This window comes from Meleagris gallopavo, chromosome 15 (genome assembly GCF_905368555.1).
Source record: "Meleagris gallopavo chromosome 15, MGAL_WU_HG_1.1, whole genome shotgun sequence".
In the NCBI taxonomy this organism is placed as follows: domain Eukaryota; kingdom Metazoa; phylum Chordata; class Aves; order Galliformes; family Phasianidae; genus Meleagris; species Meleagris gallopavo.
Genome location: NC_139418.1, coordinates 11024244 through 11042728, shown reverse-complemented (window position 1 = coordinate 11042728; position 18485 = coordinate 11024244). Strand labels below are relative to the sequence as shown.

The following is an 18485-nucleotide window of genomic DNA, read 5'->3' as shown; positions in this document are numbered from 1 at the left end:
CATTTCCAGATTTTACATACCGCAATTGCTTCTGTTTTCCGGATAGGTGCCTTCTTCCCCTCTCCCTTTCCAAGACACAGTGCGTGGTATTACCATCACAGTTAAAAATTGTTGCAGGTTTTTTTTTATCCTTTCTGTGAATTCTTAAGATTGATTACTATTATGTGGTACTGAGCAGCAAGAAAAAACTGTGCTCTTACAGTCTTAAACATTTGGCTTAATCTTCACCTGTGTCTTAAGATTTCCTAATCCCTTCTTTGCCCTTGATTCTGCCTTCTGCTTCAAGACCCCTCTATGTCCTTTTTCTTCTTCATATTTTCCTCATCCTTACTTGTTAGGTGATGATCTGCATCAACTATCAGTCCAGTGTTTTCCTTAGACTTCCTCTTGCCATTGACATATTTTAAAAAGCCTTTTTTATTGACTGACACCACACTGGTCAGTGTCAGCTGAGGCTGAGCTTTGACTTTTCTTGTTTCCTCGTTGCAAATGCAAATTGTAGATAGACAAAATTCTGTGCAAGTAAATGTAATGCAATGCAAATGGGGAAAACAATTCTAAGTTCAAATAATAAAATGATGGGCTTTGAACAGACTCTACCCCCTCAGTGTGGGATTTAGGCCTTATCAGGCACAGTACCATGAAAATATTACTTCTATGCTTGGCAACACTGGGGGTGGGAAGAGGCATATTTTAGTAATTATTATTAATTTCATATTCTCTATAAATAAACTATCTATTCCTTGAAAAGAGAACAAATAAAAAGACATCATTACATGTCTACACAAGTAGAATCCCATCAGTAGTTCTAGTTCCCTCTACTTAAAAAAAGCGTATGTTAGAACCAAAAGTAGTTTGAGAAAGGCCAAAAGGAATGGTGAAAAAAAATGGAAGAGCTTCCACAGTTGAGATAAGTGAATGGTCCATATCAAGTCAGCCTAGAAAAAATACAGGTCTAAAAAATCTTGAGTGGCACAGGAAGGTTGGAGAGGGATTAACTTTTCGATACCATCCCCACTCCCAACATAGCATCAGAGAGTGATTCCTATGTTTGCAGACCTGTTGATGTCCTCATCCATCACACCACATGTTATTCATGGCAAGAAGTAGATCCCCAGTAGACTAGATTGCAGCTAAGCCAGAATGCCTTGCTTCTTTCACCAGCAGGTAGCCATCCAATGCTGCAATAGACATCTCAGTGGCAGATTCAAGGAGCATGAAGCTCAAAGAACTCTTCTGAGTTTATTCTGAAGGGATGTTTCAGTGTAGCATAACAGCAATCAGTAGGAATAGACACAACAATAGTATCCTACTGTCAATACTGTAAGGCACCTTAGCAAGCAATCAGTAAAATACCTGACAGTATTCTAGCAGGTACAATTCATACAATGCCAAGTATGAGCAGCTCCAGCTGTTCTGTGAAGATCTGATGAAACCTAATGTGTCCAATATCCCAGATACTTTTCCTCTACAGCAGATTCCAGTTCTCCTTCCTCTCCTATCACTCACCATCACACAGTGATCATGAGCCAATGCTCAGCTAATGCCAATGCAAGGAGCAGCTGAATCCCACCTGGGACACTAATTTGGGTCTTTATCCAGCTACCAATTTCAGTGAAGTTTCTCAAATCAGGATTAGCCAGCCTGTTCTAAACAACTAGGGAAGGAAGAGAGAAGCATGGCATCATTCAGCTTTGCTTCCTTACCAAGACTGGTCATTGAAAAAGGCCATCCAAAATCCATCAGATTCAAGTATACTGGGAAAACATGCCTTGCTTTCTGTATCTATACTGCTATCTAGTGGCTTCTTGCAGGCAGAAAAGAAAGGCAGAGTGCTCTGCGGTTTGTTAGCTCAATAGGCTGTCAGCTGTGTGCAGCTGGAAAACCTCTTAATGGGTGAATAGGCTCAAATGCCACCTGCACAACTCTAGGGATCATTTTGAAATACCTATTCTAAAATGCACTGACATGAGTGGACATTATTTTGCATAAAAACTCTCTGATACAAAAATTAGTCTGAATTTGTCTCTAATACCAAGGAAAAAAGCCCTAATGGGCAACCACCTTTCATTATCAGCAGTCCTCAGACTCCTTAAAAGTACAAATGGTTGGAATCAGATGGTTTTGGAAACCCCTCACTTCTTGTCTGAATCCCTGTGGAAGATTATTTATTTGGCAAAAGCTGCAGGAAGCAGAAATTGCTGAAGATGTTTTCTGAGCTCTGGTTCAGAGATCAGGTCAGACTTCCTCCAGCCATGTCTATGGGCTGTAGCCCACAGCAGTGACCTGTCAGCCAACTAGACAGAAAGCAATGTCTATAGAGGGGCTACTACTGATGCTAGATTAGTAGTTATTGCAAACAAATAAATACAATCTTAAACTAACAGAACCATTCTAGTCTCAGTATCTTCTTATACAAGGCAGTAGATGACATGAAGAAAACAAATGGCAGAGCTGGTTGCCAATTGAGGACAGGAGGTGTAGCTGCTCCACTGACCTCAGCTCCCCATAACAGCACAGCCAGACCATGACCAAGTGTCTCAGCTGTTAACATAACACCTACTGACTCTATTATTGTTCCTTTATGCCTTAATGGTTGATGTAGCTTTGTTCTATGCACGGCTCCTTTGAAAATAATCTTAATGACAACATTAGCTTTAAGTCTGCTGTCCTTTATGGCAGCAATGTGTGCTTTCGGTATTGCACGTTGCTGCGTGGGCTGAGCTGCAGGGTGCAATTTGCACCCAGTAATACTTGGTGAGAGCTGGTCGCTCTCCCACCTGAAAGAGCAGAAAACTACAGAGCAGTTCTGTTTACCTGGTTGCTTTAGACACCTGGAAAGGAAATTTTCCACCCTGAGAACATCTCAGGGCACACAAGGGCCCAAGGAGAAAGCCACAGCAAGAAAGTGACGCATTTTGCAGAGGAAAATGCACTTAGTCACGCTTCTCTGAAAGCAAGATGTGAGTATTTCATAAGCTCCAACAATACCCCCATGAGGGGGTGAGCACCAGCAGCCCCACCAGCTTTAACCATGGGTGGGCAGGAATTAGCACACTGCACAACTGAGCTGTTATCCAGAATGGGCATGCCCAGCTTCAAGAAAAAATTAATGGAAGGTATTTTGACATATGATTACTACCAAGGTTTTCCATCTGTTGTCTGTGCCGAAGCAGCTATGAGGCTGCTCCCCCCCCTCAGATGACTGTTTGTTTTGTAGCTAGTAGATATAATATACGATAGAGACAAATTTTAAGATTGTGGGTGGTTTTCCTTTTGTGATTGAATAGTCGTCCGCCACTTCCTTTTTTCTGAAAGAGAGAGTCTGAAGGAGGCTGCATCAATGAACGGTTTAGGTTGGAGGGGGACTTTAAAGTCCATCCAGTCCCATCCCTCTCACCAGCTCAGGCTGCCCAGTGCCCCATCCCACCCGGCTCTGAGCATCTCCAGGGATGGGGCACCCACAGCTGTGGGTGTGATGGCCTCTCTCTGAGTAAAGAATTTCTTCCTAACATCTCACCTAAATCTCCCCTCTTTTAGTTTAAAGCCATTCCCCCTTGTCTGTGGTAACTTTCCTTATGGTTTGATAAATGGAATCTGGAAATTTCCATTCGAGCCAGTAGGGTTTCTGTTTCTGGAACAAGCTGATAAAAGTTTTTAATTAGAATTGTAGCTTTTATTTGCTTTATTAGAATGATATGAGTGATGATTTACTAGTCGAGGCACATTTAGCTGCAGAGCAGAGGGAGCAGCTAACATTTTGGAAAATATTTAAAGTCCCAGAGATGACAAAGGAAAGCATGCATACAGTCCTTAGTGTATTGTGTAAATGTTTTCCTCTGCGTGGATCTCAACTTCCAGGGCACTTTGGTTCCCAGCACGTTCTGTTTTCCAGAATGCAACAGAGCTGCACACATGAGTAAAAACAAGGCTGTTAAACAATAGACAATAGAAACACAAAAGAGCAGACAGTTAAATGAACCAGCTCACTGGAAAAACTGTAAAATATGCAAAAACACTTATTTAAACACAACTGATAATGAATCATTTTTCCATTTATGAGGCAACCCACATTTGGTTTGCCTACTCCCTAATGCGCTGAATTGGCAGTTAGACTCATTTTTTGTTTATTAACTAAGGATGAGTAGCAGGATTTATTAATTTCTTTTGCAATGTTTCTTATTAATTTGAGATTAAAAAGAAAATCAAATTAGAGTATGTACAGTCAGCATGCATCTAGCAGGAATCACAGCAACTCCCTGTGGGAGGACTAGTTTGTCCTATTAGCTGAAGCAGAAATGGAATACTTACCTTGCAAACTTATTCAGTTTCTTCATATTACGTAAATATCCTAAGGATGATCCAGAATGAAAATAAAGAAAAATAAACATTGTTCTTTAAACCATCCTAGGTAACTAAAGTTACAGGTTTAGCAAAAAAAAAAAAAAAGAAAAAAAAAAGTGCATGAAACAAAATTAGGGAACTTTAAGCAGAGATTTGCAGTATAGGAAATCCCCATAAGTTCCATGAAGTTAAATTCATATGGTTTCATCTGGCCAAGAGCATTTAAGGAGAAAGTCTGGCAAATGAAAAACATTGGGTATAGTGACATGAAACCAGGGCTTCCTTCCTTATCACTGAGAAGGTCAGGGACAACATGGGCCCCAGGTAAGTTGAACATAAGCTCACTTTCATGGCACAGGAGACATGTGTGGCAAAGTCACAGCTGTGATTTGATGTACCCAACCCACACTTGAATAACCGCCTCTGAGAAGTACTTACGTCTACCTAGGAACAGACACAAAAGAAGGATGAGCAGAAATCCCACACACAGTCCAGTTCTAAGGTAAACACTGTTTTCTGAATACTGCTGACTATGAGTTGATACGGATGAATTCTGTCAAACACAAAGCAGATTAGTGTCAGTGGAACTCAGAGCACAAATCCCATGCAGGACCCAGAGGACATTTGTGCATTTTGTAAAGCTGCAATTAAAATGTACTTGAGGGCGAGAGGCCAACTTGAGATACTAGTTTCAAGAATTCACAATACTTGTGTGAATCCTGCTGTTAAATATATTATTTCTTAACACTGTCAAAGAACCTGAGGTTATGACCAGTCCCATTTGTTCCTGGTTCCTTTCAGCCCAAGGAAGAAGCCTAACATTTAATACTGTTCAGTGAATATCTTTATTTCATCATAAGATTAAATATCCCCTGCTGGTTTCCCTCTGCCTCCCTTTTTTGTCAGCTTACTCAGTAGTTATTTGGAGCTTTATCCCAGGATGTGAATATGCCTTTACCTTTCATCACAACTTCTTCTGGAAGCCAACAAATAGGTATCCAACCACTCCCTAAGAGTTGGAAAGATGCTGAAAGGTAGTACAGTCCCTGACTTTCTGCACGTGCAGCAATATGAACACCCACATACATACTGCCTTACAGTACATAACATCAGGGTTTCCCAAGTGGTAGCTAGGCTGTCTTGTCTTCCTGACAAAAATTAAGATGATGCTACTGCCCATTAACACACAGCATGAGCTGGAGGACTCAGCAGGGCAGACAGGGCTGTGAGCTTGAACCCCATACACACACATGGCAGGTAGATCCCTGTGCTGTCATGTGGTCCATTTTTGACCCTTCCCCATGTCCTGCCGATACCTGCAGGCTTGAGGTTACTTCTGGGTAGTCTGAGGTGCTTGAGTAGGAACCAGAGGCCTGAAAGGCAATACAGATGTTGCTAAAGGTCTTCCCTCTTTAGTAGGAAGGAAACAGTTTTTGCAAGCAAAGCACTTTGTTTTTTCTCCCTTTCATAATGACCCCATAAGCATTCTTTTGTAAGCATTAAATGTTGCAAACTGGAAAAAAATATGTTATTTTGCAATCAAAACAAAATGCTGTAATTTAACTGCAGGAATGACCCAGTAACTTCCGATGTCTAAGCACATCATCTCAGTATAGCACAACAGTGATGCTTACAGTCTCAGGAGCTTCTGAAACAGAAACTGGTGGCCACGTTCTGACAGTAAAGGATGCTTCACTGGCACTCCCAGGAGCTGAGCAAAAGCAAGACAAACCAACATATCACTTGCACAGGAAACCATTCTGCTTGGACAAAGAATGTATGCTACTGAGCTGAGACCACTGAACCTAAGTACCTCTGTCTGAAGTCTTTGCTGTGTATATTATAAAGATGTTGAGCCATGCAAAGGCATTGCAAAATTCCTCCAGTGCCCTTTTCAGAGCTTTGAAATCCTTCCAGGAAACACTGCTATTATCTCAACACAGAGCCTAGAAAGGTGGAGTTACCGAGTTGGGCTCTGGATCCATATCATAGATCAGAGGAGGCAGTGGATGTAAAACTAGATTATTTGATGAAAATTGATGAACACCAGCTCAGGGCCTTAGAAGATGAATTGGTGTAGAGTTGCAGACAGCAAGCAGCACTTTTGAAGTCCCAGATCACAGCTATACAATAAACAGCCGGCTGAAATGTGATACATTTGCATAGGGCATGCAGCAGATTTTGAGGTAATTTCCCAGAGCAGTTTTCAATATTTAAAATAGAGCTACAAACTGCTATGCTATCTGCATCATCCGTCACAGTTTCTCTGTGTGCTGTCAGATGACACAAAACCCTCCTGAAAACAAAATCTTCTATTCACATTGTGACAATCCCAGGTGCCTCCTTTCGTGTTATAAATGGTTAACCTTATGCCATAAGCTGCATTTTGAAGAGTGAGAATCATCTGCTTCGCTGTCCTCTTTTTCAAGGCAGATGCTGGAACATCCCTACATCAGAGGAACACAGCCACCCATCTTTTTAAGTGTCCCCATGCAGAAATTAACTTATATTCTCAAAAAATTGCTCCCCGGCAGCTAAGGAGGATGTCACATGGTTAAGAAAACCCATGAGAGCTGAGACTGGAAGCTATATCATTTGCAACAAGAAAAGAAATGGTTTGAGAACATTTTCACTTCTTCTTCCAAGAAGGAAATGCAAGTGTTGTAACATTTTAGTGTTGCTCAACTGGTAACATTTGAGATTGAGGGATAGATACAAATAGCATCCCTGATTTGTCTTTCAAAATCCTGCCATTAAGCTGTCATTAACTACGAACTCTGCTGTGTGTACTGGATATGAATGTTGGCTTTTTCTGATTAAAAAAAAAAAGAAGCTGAGTGGGTATATGACAGATGTCTATAGATACACATAGAGGAACAAAGCTAAATAAGGAATGGATATTTCAACATAGTGATGGGCCTCAGTTGAGACTGTGCATATACAGCTGGGGATGCGGGCAACCTCTGAGACACAGGCAACAGCAGGATAAGAGAATACTTACAAAACAATATGTTGTATCATAACATTTCTGCTGTTTCTATCAATTTTCTGCAGTTGACAGCTAATGGAGATGGGATCCTGAACTAGATATACATTTGAACCCAACCAACAGTTCTTTGTTACACTACCTTAAGCAACAAGTGCTTTGATTAAATAGTAAGCACACACACAGATCCTAAAACCTTGCGTTTTACTGTTCACGGGATGCACTTTCGGATGACAAGGTGAGACTTTATACCACAGAGAAAACATATCCTGAAACAGCCACAAGGAAAACAAGACTTGTAGCACCAGTGAAGCATCTAGTTAAGCCCAACACCTGGGAGCAACATACATGTTCCTTCTGCTAAGCCTCTATATAATGTGAGGTAGAATTTACAGGCCAAGTTCAGATCTCAAGTCCTATGGTTCAGTAAATTTTAGCCAAGATACTGCTATCATGTGTCATTTTGTTTCTTTTTTTAAGATGTGCATTTTCAATGCAGCTAATATATGCTATTGCCATTAATACTTGGAAAAAAGTTACCTGAGGTCGGTGGAGAGGTGTGAGTGAGAGGACTTGCAGTAGAGACCCTAGCTGGTGTTAGAGAAACAAACAACATGCATTATAATTAATGTCCATTTATGTAGTGAAAAAAGAGAAAATGTTTCTATAAAAGTGTGCTCAAATCAGGCACACACTTGTGAGACAACTGTTCCTTGAGTTAACATGTTTTCCTTTACAAGTAGAGATGAACTAAAATCAAAAGAAGAGTTTCCTTAAAGAAAAATTGTCCATGCTATTTGTGTATCCCTGGGCTTTAGCCTGAAACCCAGCAGAAAAAGATGAAGCATTGTCTTTGTGATAAAGCTGCAAGTACGGCACTTCAGATACCCTACAGTGCCCTCATTCTTCATTTCTATAAATAGTGCTTCCAAGGAAACTCACTAGCACTGCATACCATTAAACAAAGCACCGCTGCCTTCGCTGTTTGCTTTTTTATTGTTATTACTGCAGTGATTACAACATTCTCAAAGGCAGATTAGCTTTAACCCAACGGTAGGTCTGCCAGATGCTAAAGACTGGTTCTATGGATGATAACAGAAATCACTTCCTCCACAAGCTTCAAACTCCAGACAGAGCAGCAGAGTCACCGTAACAGCACTCACCTCTCTCAACCACCACCTGGAGGTTGGTTGTCTCATCGTTGAACCATCCCGGGATCTCCACACGGCAGCAATACGTCCCACTGTCTGTTTCCTGGGCATTCAGGATGGTGAGGGACACGTTGCCCTTCAGCAGGTCCCCTTTCAGCACATACTTTGTGTGGTCCCCCTCTGTCACCTTCCTCCCATCTGTCCAGATAATGGGGCGAGAACATTTGGAAGAGGGACAGGCATCACGGCCCCAGCACATTGAGGTGATGTCATGTTCTGTCTTAACCGTGTAAAAGCAGGGCACGGTGATATTCTGACCAATCTCTCCCTTCACCAGCAGTCCTGACACTGTAGGGCCTGTGGACAGAAACACAAATATTCAAAGGTCGTATGCAGAAGGGCAAAAAGGTGAAGAGAGAATGGAGTTTGGACCTGCACAGCTTCATGGCTTCCCTTCAGCCACATCCAGGTCAATAGGTTTTTGTTTTTCCCTTAGCTCAGATTTAATCCAAACCAGGCAGGGGAGAACAGAAAAGGCATCATTTTTCATTAAAACTATAGTGGGAAACCCTTCCTCGCTTTCAGTAAAAAACTATTGAAAGGCAGTTTTCATCAGCATGGTAGCTATGCAATTTTCCTTTTTTCTTTTGCTAAGAAAGATCTAGGCAGTTCCTATCAGAAGAGATCTTCCAGAGCTTTCCTAAAAACTTCTATACCTTCTTTTTTTCCCTAGCTTAAAATCCCCCCTCATTTTTCCCAAGCTTCTAATCCATTCAGTTCCCACAGCATGGGATCAAAAGTGCAGAGATGCTGATCTACCCACATCAACATTTCAGGGATAGAATTCGCTGCAGCAAGGATGGAAGTAGGAAATAGTCTAGCAACTCATCATCTCTAATCAAAGTCCCTGGATATCACTGGCAAGGCATTGCCCTCAGCAGGTAGCCCAACTTGTGCCAATGGATCCCAAGCAGCATATGGCTTCATTGCCACTGTTCCTTGGGAAAAAGCAGTCCTGCCCAATTTCACCTCAGCCATTTTTTTCCTAAACTATGCTGTAATAATCGTAAGTAAGTCTTATGCAAAGATTTTGCCACAGTAACGTACTAGGAACTAATCTCTGATAATAATGCATTTTATTTAATACAAAAAGGAAACTCTAAATGAATCTCATCATAAAAGGCTTTAGAAAAAACTAGAAGAAAAATATCTGTAATCTCTTTCTTGTCTGTTGAACATATCCTACCAAACTTTTAATGTCCATCTGCCTGAATTAATAGCTCTGTTTTAAAAGGGAAATATGATCATCAGAATACTCTGATAAAGTTTTAGTGAATATGCAAAACAGCAGTTTCTGTGCAATGCAACCACTCTTACCACCGTAACCCAAAATCTCTCTGCAGCCCCCAAAGCACCGATGCACGCTACCTCCCTTCCATCCACTTCTAGCTATTTTTCCACACCCACTGAGTTACCTGTAAGCCAGATCAGAAGGATCCAGTCCAGGAAGTAATGAGAAGACATTGTGGCCAAGGATGAGGAACACTCTTATTCACTCTTTGTGCACCTACATTCAAAATAAACTATCGTTTTCATAAACTGCTGGTTTTACTTCTCAGTACTAGCACGTCAGCTTCAAGCAGGATGATGCCCTTTGGTTTGATCAGGATTGCCTTTCCTGTGGTTAGTCTGTTAGTCACTGTAGCTGCTGCTGCTGAGAACGCATGCAGCTGAATGCTTGCTGATTGTGGTTTGACTATAAGGCTAAAATACTCAGCAGTACTTCAGAAATCTACTTCTCTTTTTTTTCCCCCCAGATCTACTTGATTATAGCAGGTTAAACTGTTAGTACCACCAAGCTGAGTCACCACCAATAATCCATTGCCCCAAGTGGGTTCCCACACCCTCTTCTTACCATAGTGCATAGAAGTAGGGGAAGAGATTACATAAGATGTGTAGCAGACCGGTAAACAGAAAGCATTCAGCAACGTAAGAGGTTCTTAAGAATTATTAAACCAACATTTAATCCTAAATTCTGCTTCTAACACTGCTACTTTAAGCAAATGTGATATCCTTTCCAGGCAGGAATACTGGAAGCTTCCCTACCCACTTCACAGTTGTAGCCTAAACAGAGCTGCAGCTTCTCATCACTCAGCTCTTAAAAGTTCAGCATGACTCTGAGCTTTTACCATACCGAGTAACGCACAGCACAGAAGCCATTTGAAAAGCTGGGTGGCAATAGTGGTCATTAGGAAAAATGTTACTTAAAAAATGGTGTTCCTGGCTACTCTGTGTTGCCCTGAGTGAGGACATGGAGTCTTTTAATATCATTCATACTAGAACTGCAGCTGTGTTCAAATGTGATCCATAGCAAATTCACGTTCTCTGCTGAAATAATAATAACTTCTCTGTATAAACTGCACATTAAGTTGCAAGGAATGACTTTTTAGAACTAACAAATAAATGCAGCCAAGTGGCAGGGCTACACCAGCAACATATCTGCTGGAAAAGGATGGAAGAGGGAGAAAGGGCAACCGCTGCGTGCAGATTTAGGACTGGACAAGAACACACTTCCTCTCTGCTACTCTTGTTTCAGCTTTTACAGACACTGTTCTGACCATTAACAGCAGTATCCTGGGACTGCCCTGCAACAGAGTATAGCTTTGTTTTTCCTCCCTCTGAATGATCAAAACTTCTTTTTGCCCACAGACAACACACTTTCTTCCCTGTTTCAAACAACTGCACTTATCCACGAGCTCACTTGGTGTAATAAAAGAACCGGCTTGTTGTTGTTGTTTTAAAGCAGCATTTTGTTCAGTCTTCTTAACATCTGATATTAACTTTATCCTACTGAGTTCTGTAAGGCATATATAATCCAATACATTTCATACATTAACATTTCACAGGAATAGAATACTTCAAGTATCATCATCGCATCCAAAAGCAACATCTGAATTTTTTTTTTCTTTTTTTGAGATTAAGAAAACCTCATCATCATGAGTTGGCTAACTAGAAGAGACAACATTCATAGCCTCACTTCTAAGTCAGTGAGTCATATCCTACACAATTTGAAAGGCAGCTCCCCTACATGGCATAAATCACCCACTGCCTCCACTGCAGCTACAGTTGAGTTGTTGGGTTTTTTGTGTTTTTTGTTTTTTTTTTTTAATCAAAAGTAAAGTTTTAAAAGGAGAAAAGAGAACCATCGTTGTATTGATGTGACAAGAGTTACCATTTTGGCTGAAGAAAAGCTCAGAAAGTACCTCAATCTCCTGCAGGTATTTATCTCTGGGTTTGCCTTAAAGACAGACCCGAAAGAACATAGAGAAAATTATTTCTGAAACTTCTTGGAAAGTGAAAGCAGTCTTATGATTTTAAATGACTCGATCCCCAATTACTTCAATGCTTTCACCAAAAGAAGTTAAATATGATTATTAGTTACTGTTAGAATCCAGCCTGTAGTTGAAAGTACAGCACTTGGGCCTTCAACTTTATTAAAAAACATTAAAAATGAAAAAAAAAAAAAAAAAAAAAAGACCTTGAGCATCTATAGCAGTTGAATGGCAGAGATACAACATCTGTGGCAAAGTAACTCCACACAGCAAGATCTCTTATCCACAACACACTAAAACTGTTTCTTCCTATCTTTCACTTGAAGAACATTTGCAAAGCAAATACCCAATTAATTCAGCTGACCCACAATTGTTTTAGTTACTGGAAAACAACTATCCAGAGATAGTTCAGGGAGTAGGGAGTTGCAGAGAGGTCAAAAGTTTTAACTTCATAAAGTCATTTATAAACATTTCTGAGAAAACATGCTCTTTACTATTACTTACATCACATGTACTTGAAATAGCAGATGAGTTCCTGCTGTGAGTCACCCATTTGCTTCAGTTCATCTTTAGCTACAGTGATCTCAATCCCACCACCCAACAGTTAAGATCTACCTGCTCATTTAAATAAATCTGCATGCCTGAAAACAGCTGAATGATCTAATATATAGTTTACATAATGAGTGTTAAAAATAGTTTCAGTAAGTTCCCTCATCCACAAAGTTGACCTTTTTTTTTTTCCTCTTTCAAGGTGCTGTATCTAGTTTGGAAAACATACGTGCTACAGACAGGAGGACTTGGGTAACTGGGTAAAGAAGCCACTTCATTATCCAATCATTCTTTTCCTCTTGCCATAAGCTTGATCTAACTGCAGTTCTCTTTAAATGTGACTGATTTAGCTTCCATTTTAGAGACTTCAGCAGTCTTTCTAACTTGAGAGTTCTCAGTTAGTATAAAAGCTAATTATCCATTTAATCAACTTAGCTGTAGAGACCCACAACTTCACAGATCTAAACAAGACAAGTTAAACCACAATACATACATAACAAAACAATTCTTAAGTTCTCTTCAACACTGTTACATAGCTACAAAGTTTAAAAGGAAGGGATTTCTCAGGCTTAATATTGATTTGATTTTTAATATGGTGTAACTGAAAACACTCATTTCAAATGTAAACAACTAACATTTATTTGAAATGCAGGAACCGTCAGCTTCAATTTCAGCCAGTCAGATCCCCTGCTTCCACAGCATAAGGCAATTACAAGATGAAGCATATCCCAGATAGCTGCACGTGACAAAACAACGTTCTACAAAAAAAAGCTAACTCTAACAGCATCCACACAGGACAAAGTATACATTTTTGTTTTTACCAGTACATGTATAGCCTATACAAAATATTAAATATCCTCAGCTGCTTAGCAGCTCACATCCACCCCACAGAAGGCGCGAATGTTTCAACTGCTGGTACAACAGAAAAACAAAATATAGCGTATAACCTCCCAAGCCATTTGGCATCTCTATTGTAAGCTAACATAATAAATGCTTCCTTCATGTCATTTCATCAATAATGCTACACATAGCTGCATCTTTGTCTAAAACCTGATCTCTCTTGCAGCCAGAACGTTCTCTCTGTTTCTCACTCTGTCCGATGCAGCTGTTGCCATCATCAGTGTCCATTGGTTCTGTTTTCACTCCCAGTCCTCCCTCTGAATGAGGAAGATCATCAGGCAAGGATGCCAGGCAGTTCTGAATCATCTCCACAACTCTCTCTAAATGCTTCTGAAATCGCTCTGCAGTTTCCAGACGCTGACGTTTCTGCACTTCCATCATGACTCTCAGGGTCTCCCTGGCTTGGTGGGGACGGTACTCATTTATAAGATGATGCACATGAACAAAAAGCAGTTTCAGGTCTTCCAGTTTCTCTTCTCGCTTTATACTCCCTGGACTCCTTATCAAGATATCCAAGAGATCCAAAAAGTTGACCAAGATAGACATGTTAAGTTTCCTTAATTCCTTTTTGTGATCAAACTGCATCGGATGCAGCCGTTCAATACCCTGGCTTTCCAAGGGTCGGATAATTAAGTCATCACACTGGAACTGATTACCAAACATCATGTAACTGTCTTTCACAGGCGGAGGCGGCTTCGGTGCCAGACCTTTACGTATGTTTTCATCGGTATATTCTTTTATATATTGCATTGGAGGTGGAGGAAGGGCACTCACTTGCTGAGGTTCACCCATTTTTGCAGAAGAAAATACCTAGCGAATACCAAAGAAACGTACATTAAATAACTTATATGACAACTCTGTAGCACGCAGAAAGCAGCGTACAGCTAGCTATGAGAAAACACACCAGACAGGAGATACTTCAGCGCGCACAAAACAGGAAACTCCCCAATAAATCCAAGTTAGCTTTCTACTGGAATACACAGCGCTTCCCAAACCGGAAATGCCAGTGAAGAGGCACAAGCAGAAAGGCCCGGCCCATCACCAAGGCCGGCCTCCGGGAAGGCCCAAAAGCCGCACGGTGGGGCTCGCCAGGCCGCTGCCGAAGAGAAACAAAGGCGGAGGCCGCGCTCGGCAGGAGCCCGGCGGCAGCTGGCCAAGAGCCGGCCCCGCACACGGGGCCCATAGAAGGCAGCACCTCACCTGCCCGCCCGCCGCGCTCCGCTACAACCGCCAACACCTGACTTCCGGCGAGCAGCTCTTCTTCCTCCTCCCTCCGATTGGCTCGCAGCTCAAGCAGGGTGACAGGCTTTGATTGGTTCTCCTCAACGCCAGTCAAGAGCTTGCTCCACTCACAGCCAGGGCTCATTCGGGAGGCGGAGCGGCGTGGGGTTCGCATCGCGGCGGGGCGTTGGGTAATGGCGCCCCCTTGCGACTGGGAGTGGCGCGGCGGGGCTCTCAGCCGGGATCTCAGCAGGGATCCCAGCACGGGTCCTCCGGCGGAGGCAGAGATGGGAGCGGCCGACCTCGCTTTTGTCGTTAGACTCCCTGCGAGACTTACTTCTGCATGTTTAGTGTTCAGTATTCCAACTGGAAAGCCAGGACTGCTTTCATAGAATCATAGAACATGAACATCCCGAGTTGGAAGGGACTCATAAGAATCATCGAGTGCAGCTGCTGGCTCTGCACAGAACTACTTAAAAATCAGTCCGTATGTCTGAGAGCGTCATCCAGACTCTTCCTAAACTCTGACGGGCTCGGTGCCAGATCCTGAGGAGCCCGTCAGTGTGATCCCAATGCTTTAAGCACTGAATGATGCAGCGAATATACGTAGAGTTACCATGCAGCAGAGTTGGGTGTTATTCTGGTCATGAAATGAAAGCATTACCCTGGGAAGTGTTAGCATCCTTTCTATAGCTGAACACACCCAGCCTGGATGCATAAAGTCTGCAACAAACCTCTGGGACTTCTTGTTTTTCTTCCATTTTTGTTTCAGGCAAAGTTCAAGAGAAAAAAGAGAGGATTTATGTACTCCACATTGCCATGGGAATCTGGGTTGGCTGGCAGCACCTCTGCAGATGGCCACTGGTGTGGCAATGGGGCATTTGTGCTCTGATTTCTTTTTTCCTCAGCAGATGGCAGTAATATCCCTCATCCGGCAAGAGAACCCCTGTCTACGTGCCCTATCATGTGCAGAATTGCTATTTGGGATCATTTGGGGGGGAGGAAATGTTTTAATAATGAATACCTAAACAGTTAAATAATCCAAATAAAAAGAAAAAAAACAACACACAAGCACTCTACAGTTGAGGTAGCACTGAAAATGAGTGTAAGCCCCTGGCATCCAAAGAGACATTACAAGGATTGATTTGCTTTAGCATTGCTGAACAGTGTTTACACATTTAAAAACATATTGCTGATGACTTCAGTCATTAGCTTGTTTCTTAGTAAAATACCTGTTTGTTACTTGGTCTTTATTAATGGTTTATCCTTAATTTTTTTCTCTAATCACAAAGATTGATGCCATCAGTGTAGTTATAGTTTAGTATTTATCCACATGTATGTATGTACAGATATAGCCTGTCATATTTTCAAATATAGACTCAAGGATTTGTCTTTTTCATGTAACTAGGCCTCATTTCACTCACACTGTCCAAAGAAGGATATTCTTGCCATTCGTTAGTGGCCTACAATTTCGGTTTAGGGAAAAGTGACAACAAATGGATTTGAGTACAATCTGTATTTGTCAATAATCTATAGACTGCTGGATCTGATGCTTTTTGATAATGGAAGCAATATCTTCATATTTTCTGCCTTTGGTACCAATAATTCTATTTAAAGAGTGAAACAAAAGTCCTTACATGAAGGATCTTCTGGTGCCCCAAGATGTGAATTGACACAGTGTTCTCTTCAGAAACACATCCATAATGACTAAAATGGGACAGGCACTGAGTAGTATAAGCTTTGAACATACTGTTCAGCCTCAGGAGGTTGGGTATACAGAAAGCTCTTATTCTTTGTGTGTAAATAACCTAATGGTCAGCCATGTTGTGTAATGCAATGCAAAAAAAACATAATAGCTTGATGTGGTTTGGCCACATTGCTTTCAGTTTTCAGCATTTCAGCACTGTACCCATGAAAACCATCCCTTTGAAACATAAGTTATGCTAAGACATTTGTAAGAGCCACCTTTAAGAAAACTGGAGAGAACAAAAAGTTATTTGATTTCAAGATAAATATTATATTCTTTTTGTTTTGTTTTTCAATCAAGACACACAAAAAAGGTGAGGAATGATGTTTAAAAAATTGCTACTATTCACTACTTTCCTACCATGGTTATGCAACTCCATAGACTGAAGGGATCCTCTGCATGTAAAGTTTGACCTCGGACCCTGGTAGTCTCTCATGCCATGATTTTGCTGTTCAACATGAACCAGCTATTCAAACTCCTCATATTAAGAACGAGGTCCTTTGGAATCAAAAGGAAATTTAAGAGACCTTTAATTTTCATTCTTAAAATCCAAATGCATTATCCCATAACTTCTTTAATCAGTTTGTGATCTGGTCAGGTAAGAGGCCAACAATCTGGAGCAAAAAAATCACAATCGGCCAGTTGTTTCTAAATATTACTTCAGTGCATACAAGTAATCGTTTTGAAGAAGAGAAAGAGCTCCAAGACGGAGATACAGATCTTAACACACAGATATAAAAATATGAAACTGAGAACATGGTTTCTGATAATGGCAAGGGCATGGTTCCATGCTGCAACTAGACAGCTGCTGATTTGAAAAGAGGAGCTCTCATTCCTTCACCTTTCATCGGGTTCTGCTCTGCTTTCTTCCTTCGCTGCTCCTCCAGCCCCGACTTCTGGCTGTACAGCCTTTTCTTCTCACTACTTTGTAGGATCACTGGCAGGCGTTGGTTTGCAAAGCAAACTATTGCAACTCCAAACCCCACAGACAAGGAATTAAAAGCACCACCTCCAGAGAGGCATGAGAAAACCAATCTAGTGGGAGGCATTAACAAGTCTTTGGTTTTGTTGGACTTTCCAGACTTTCATTTCACATTCTTATACCAAGAGCTGAGCTTGATTATCAGCTGGCTTGCACTCTGTGAACTACGCAGTACAGCTCTAACTGCTGCGACTTCAAAAGGTAGAAGGTAGTAGGGAGCCAAGCACTTGTTTTTCACATGATCTCTGTGATCTTGAGTCATTTTCCCAGTTTGCACGTAGTGGCCAACAAATGAAAGAAGAAAAAGGGTTTTCATTTTCATTCTTGGTAGCATGACTGATTCTCAGAAGGCTCTTGGGTGATCCTTCCCAGCATATGGGGAGCTGCTAACATTTTCTCTGCAATGGTTCCAAATGAGAGACTGAGAATGAAGGTGAGCGTCACGCATCGCACTCTCAAATTTGCTTTTTACTGCATTTCTGCTGTTGTCTAAAATAAGGTCACTGTCCAAGACAAGTCCACCACTGATAATACAGCTCAATTACTACAGCATCTGCAAATCGTTGGAATGAACCCACCAGTTCTTTCACCAGTTCAGCAGATGGGGAGTCACTTAAACAATGTTCTCTGCCACAAAGACTGAAGATCTTAATTTATTGCTTTAGTTTCATTTATTTTAGTTTTATTCATAACTAATTTCAGGCAAATTGGCATGTTTCATTATCAGTCGTTCCCTTAATTCAGCAAGTGTGTACAGCAATACATTGTTGTCATAGCTGAATTTTGAATTCAGGAGGTGTACAAGCACTGTAAATAAAAACCCTATTTTCACATAGCTCTGCTCTCTTCTATGATGGAACATTTTTCTGCAATTTTGATTGTCACTGCAGTATAAATAGTAGATAAATAAAATTTTGTGTGTTTTTTTGGTTTTTTTTTGTTTGTTTGTTTGGATTTGTTGTTGTTGTTGTTGTTGTTTTTCCCTAAGAATCCTGAAAGAGAATCCCAATATGAGACTGAGTTGCAGCTCCTTGCTTTGTTTAGGTTGTCTTGCATCTTACAGCCCGTTTAAGCAACAAGCTTAGGAACTTCCTTTTTTGATGACCGTTGAAGGCTTTGTTGCAGGATATACCACGGAGGAAGGGAAGAGAAAGGGAGCCTGTTGGGGGTGAAGGGGACTTACACTTGATGTCTCCATCTGCTGTGGTTAATTCCCATCTCCTGCTGTGGCTGTGGGAATTAATGAATTTGAAATGCAGTGCTATGCTGCATT

General features: G+C 41.2%; 2 protein-coding genes across 9 annotated transcripts; both read right to left on the bottom strand.

Annotated features, from left to right (window-relative positions):
* Nucleotides 1-3654: 3654 nt before the first annotated feature.
* LOC100542391 (hepatitis A virus cellular receptor 2) lies at nt 3655-12828 on the bottom strand. Of its 7 annotated transcripts, XM_085236583.1 has the most exons (9): nt 12318-12828; nt 9957-10048; nt 8494-8838; nt 7871-7921; nt 5979-6055; nt 5661-5717; nt 4783-4897; nt 4312-4351; nt 3655-3907 (listed from the first exon to the last, which is right to left on the bottom strand). In XM_085236583.1, the coding sequence occupies exons 2-9, from the start codon at nt 10003-10005 to the stop codon at nt 3814-3816; spliced, it is 828 nt and encodes a 275-aa protein (XP_085092709.1). In that variant the 5' UTR covers nt 10006-10048; nt 12318-12828; the 3' UTR covers nt 3655-3813. The 7 variants fall into 7 exon arrangements, with proteins under 7 accessions (XP_085092709.1, XP_085092713.1, XP_085092710.1 ...); XM_085236587.1 differs by lacking the exon at nt 9957-10048; XM_085236584.1 differs by lacking the exon at nt 12318-12828 and having other exon boundaries at nt 4789-4897; nt 9957-12311.
* A 148-nt stretch (nt 12829-12976) lies between these two features.
* MED7 (mediator complex subunit 7) lies at nt 12977-14606 on the bottom strand. Of its 2 annotated transcripts, none has more exons than XM_003210365.5 (2): nt 14463-14606; nt 12977-14072 (listed from the first exon to the last, which is right to left on the bottom strand). In XM_003210365.5, the coding sequence occupies exon 2, from the start codon at nt 14052-14054 to the stop codon at nt 13362-13364; it is 693 nt and encodes a 230-aa protein (XP_003210413.1). In that variant the 5' UTR covers nt 14055-14072; nt 14463-14606; the 3' UTR covers nt 12977-13361. The 2 variants fall into 2 exon arrangements, with proteins under 2 accessions (XP_003210413.1, XP_010717329.1); XM_010719027.4 differs by lacking the exon at nt 14463-14606 and adding an exon at nt 14167-14418.
* Nucleotides 14607-18485: the final 3879 nt, after the last annotated feature.

Excerpts from the sequence above, each read along its gene's own strand:
- LOC100542391 (XM_085236583.1), bottom strand. The coding sequence starts at position 10,005 with ATGTCTTCTCATTACTTCCTGGACTGGATCCTTCTGATCTGGCTTACA. Across the intron at positions 4,898-5,660 it reads AAGTAACCTCAAGCCTGCAG|AATTCATCCGTATCAACTCA; the intron begins GTATCGGCAGGA and ends TGTGTTTGACAG. Across the intron at positions 4,352-4,782 it reads GTGTCTGTTCCTAGGTAGAC|GATATTTACGTAATATGAAG; the intron begins GTAAGTACTTCT and ends GATCATCCTTAG.
- MED7 (XM_003210365.5), bottom strand. The coding sequence starts at position 14,054 with ATGGGTGAACCTCAGCAAGTGAGTGCCCTTCCTCCACCTCCAATGCAA.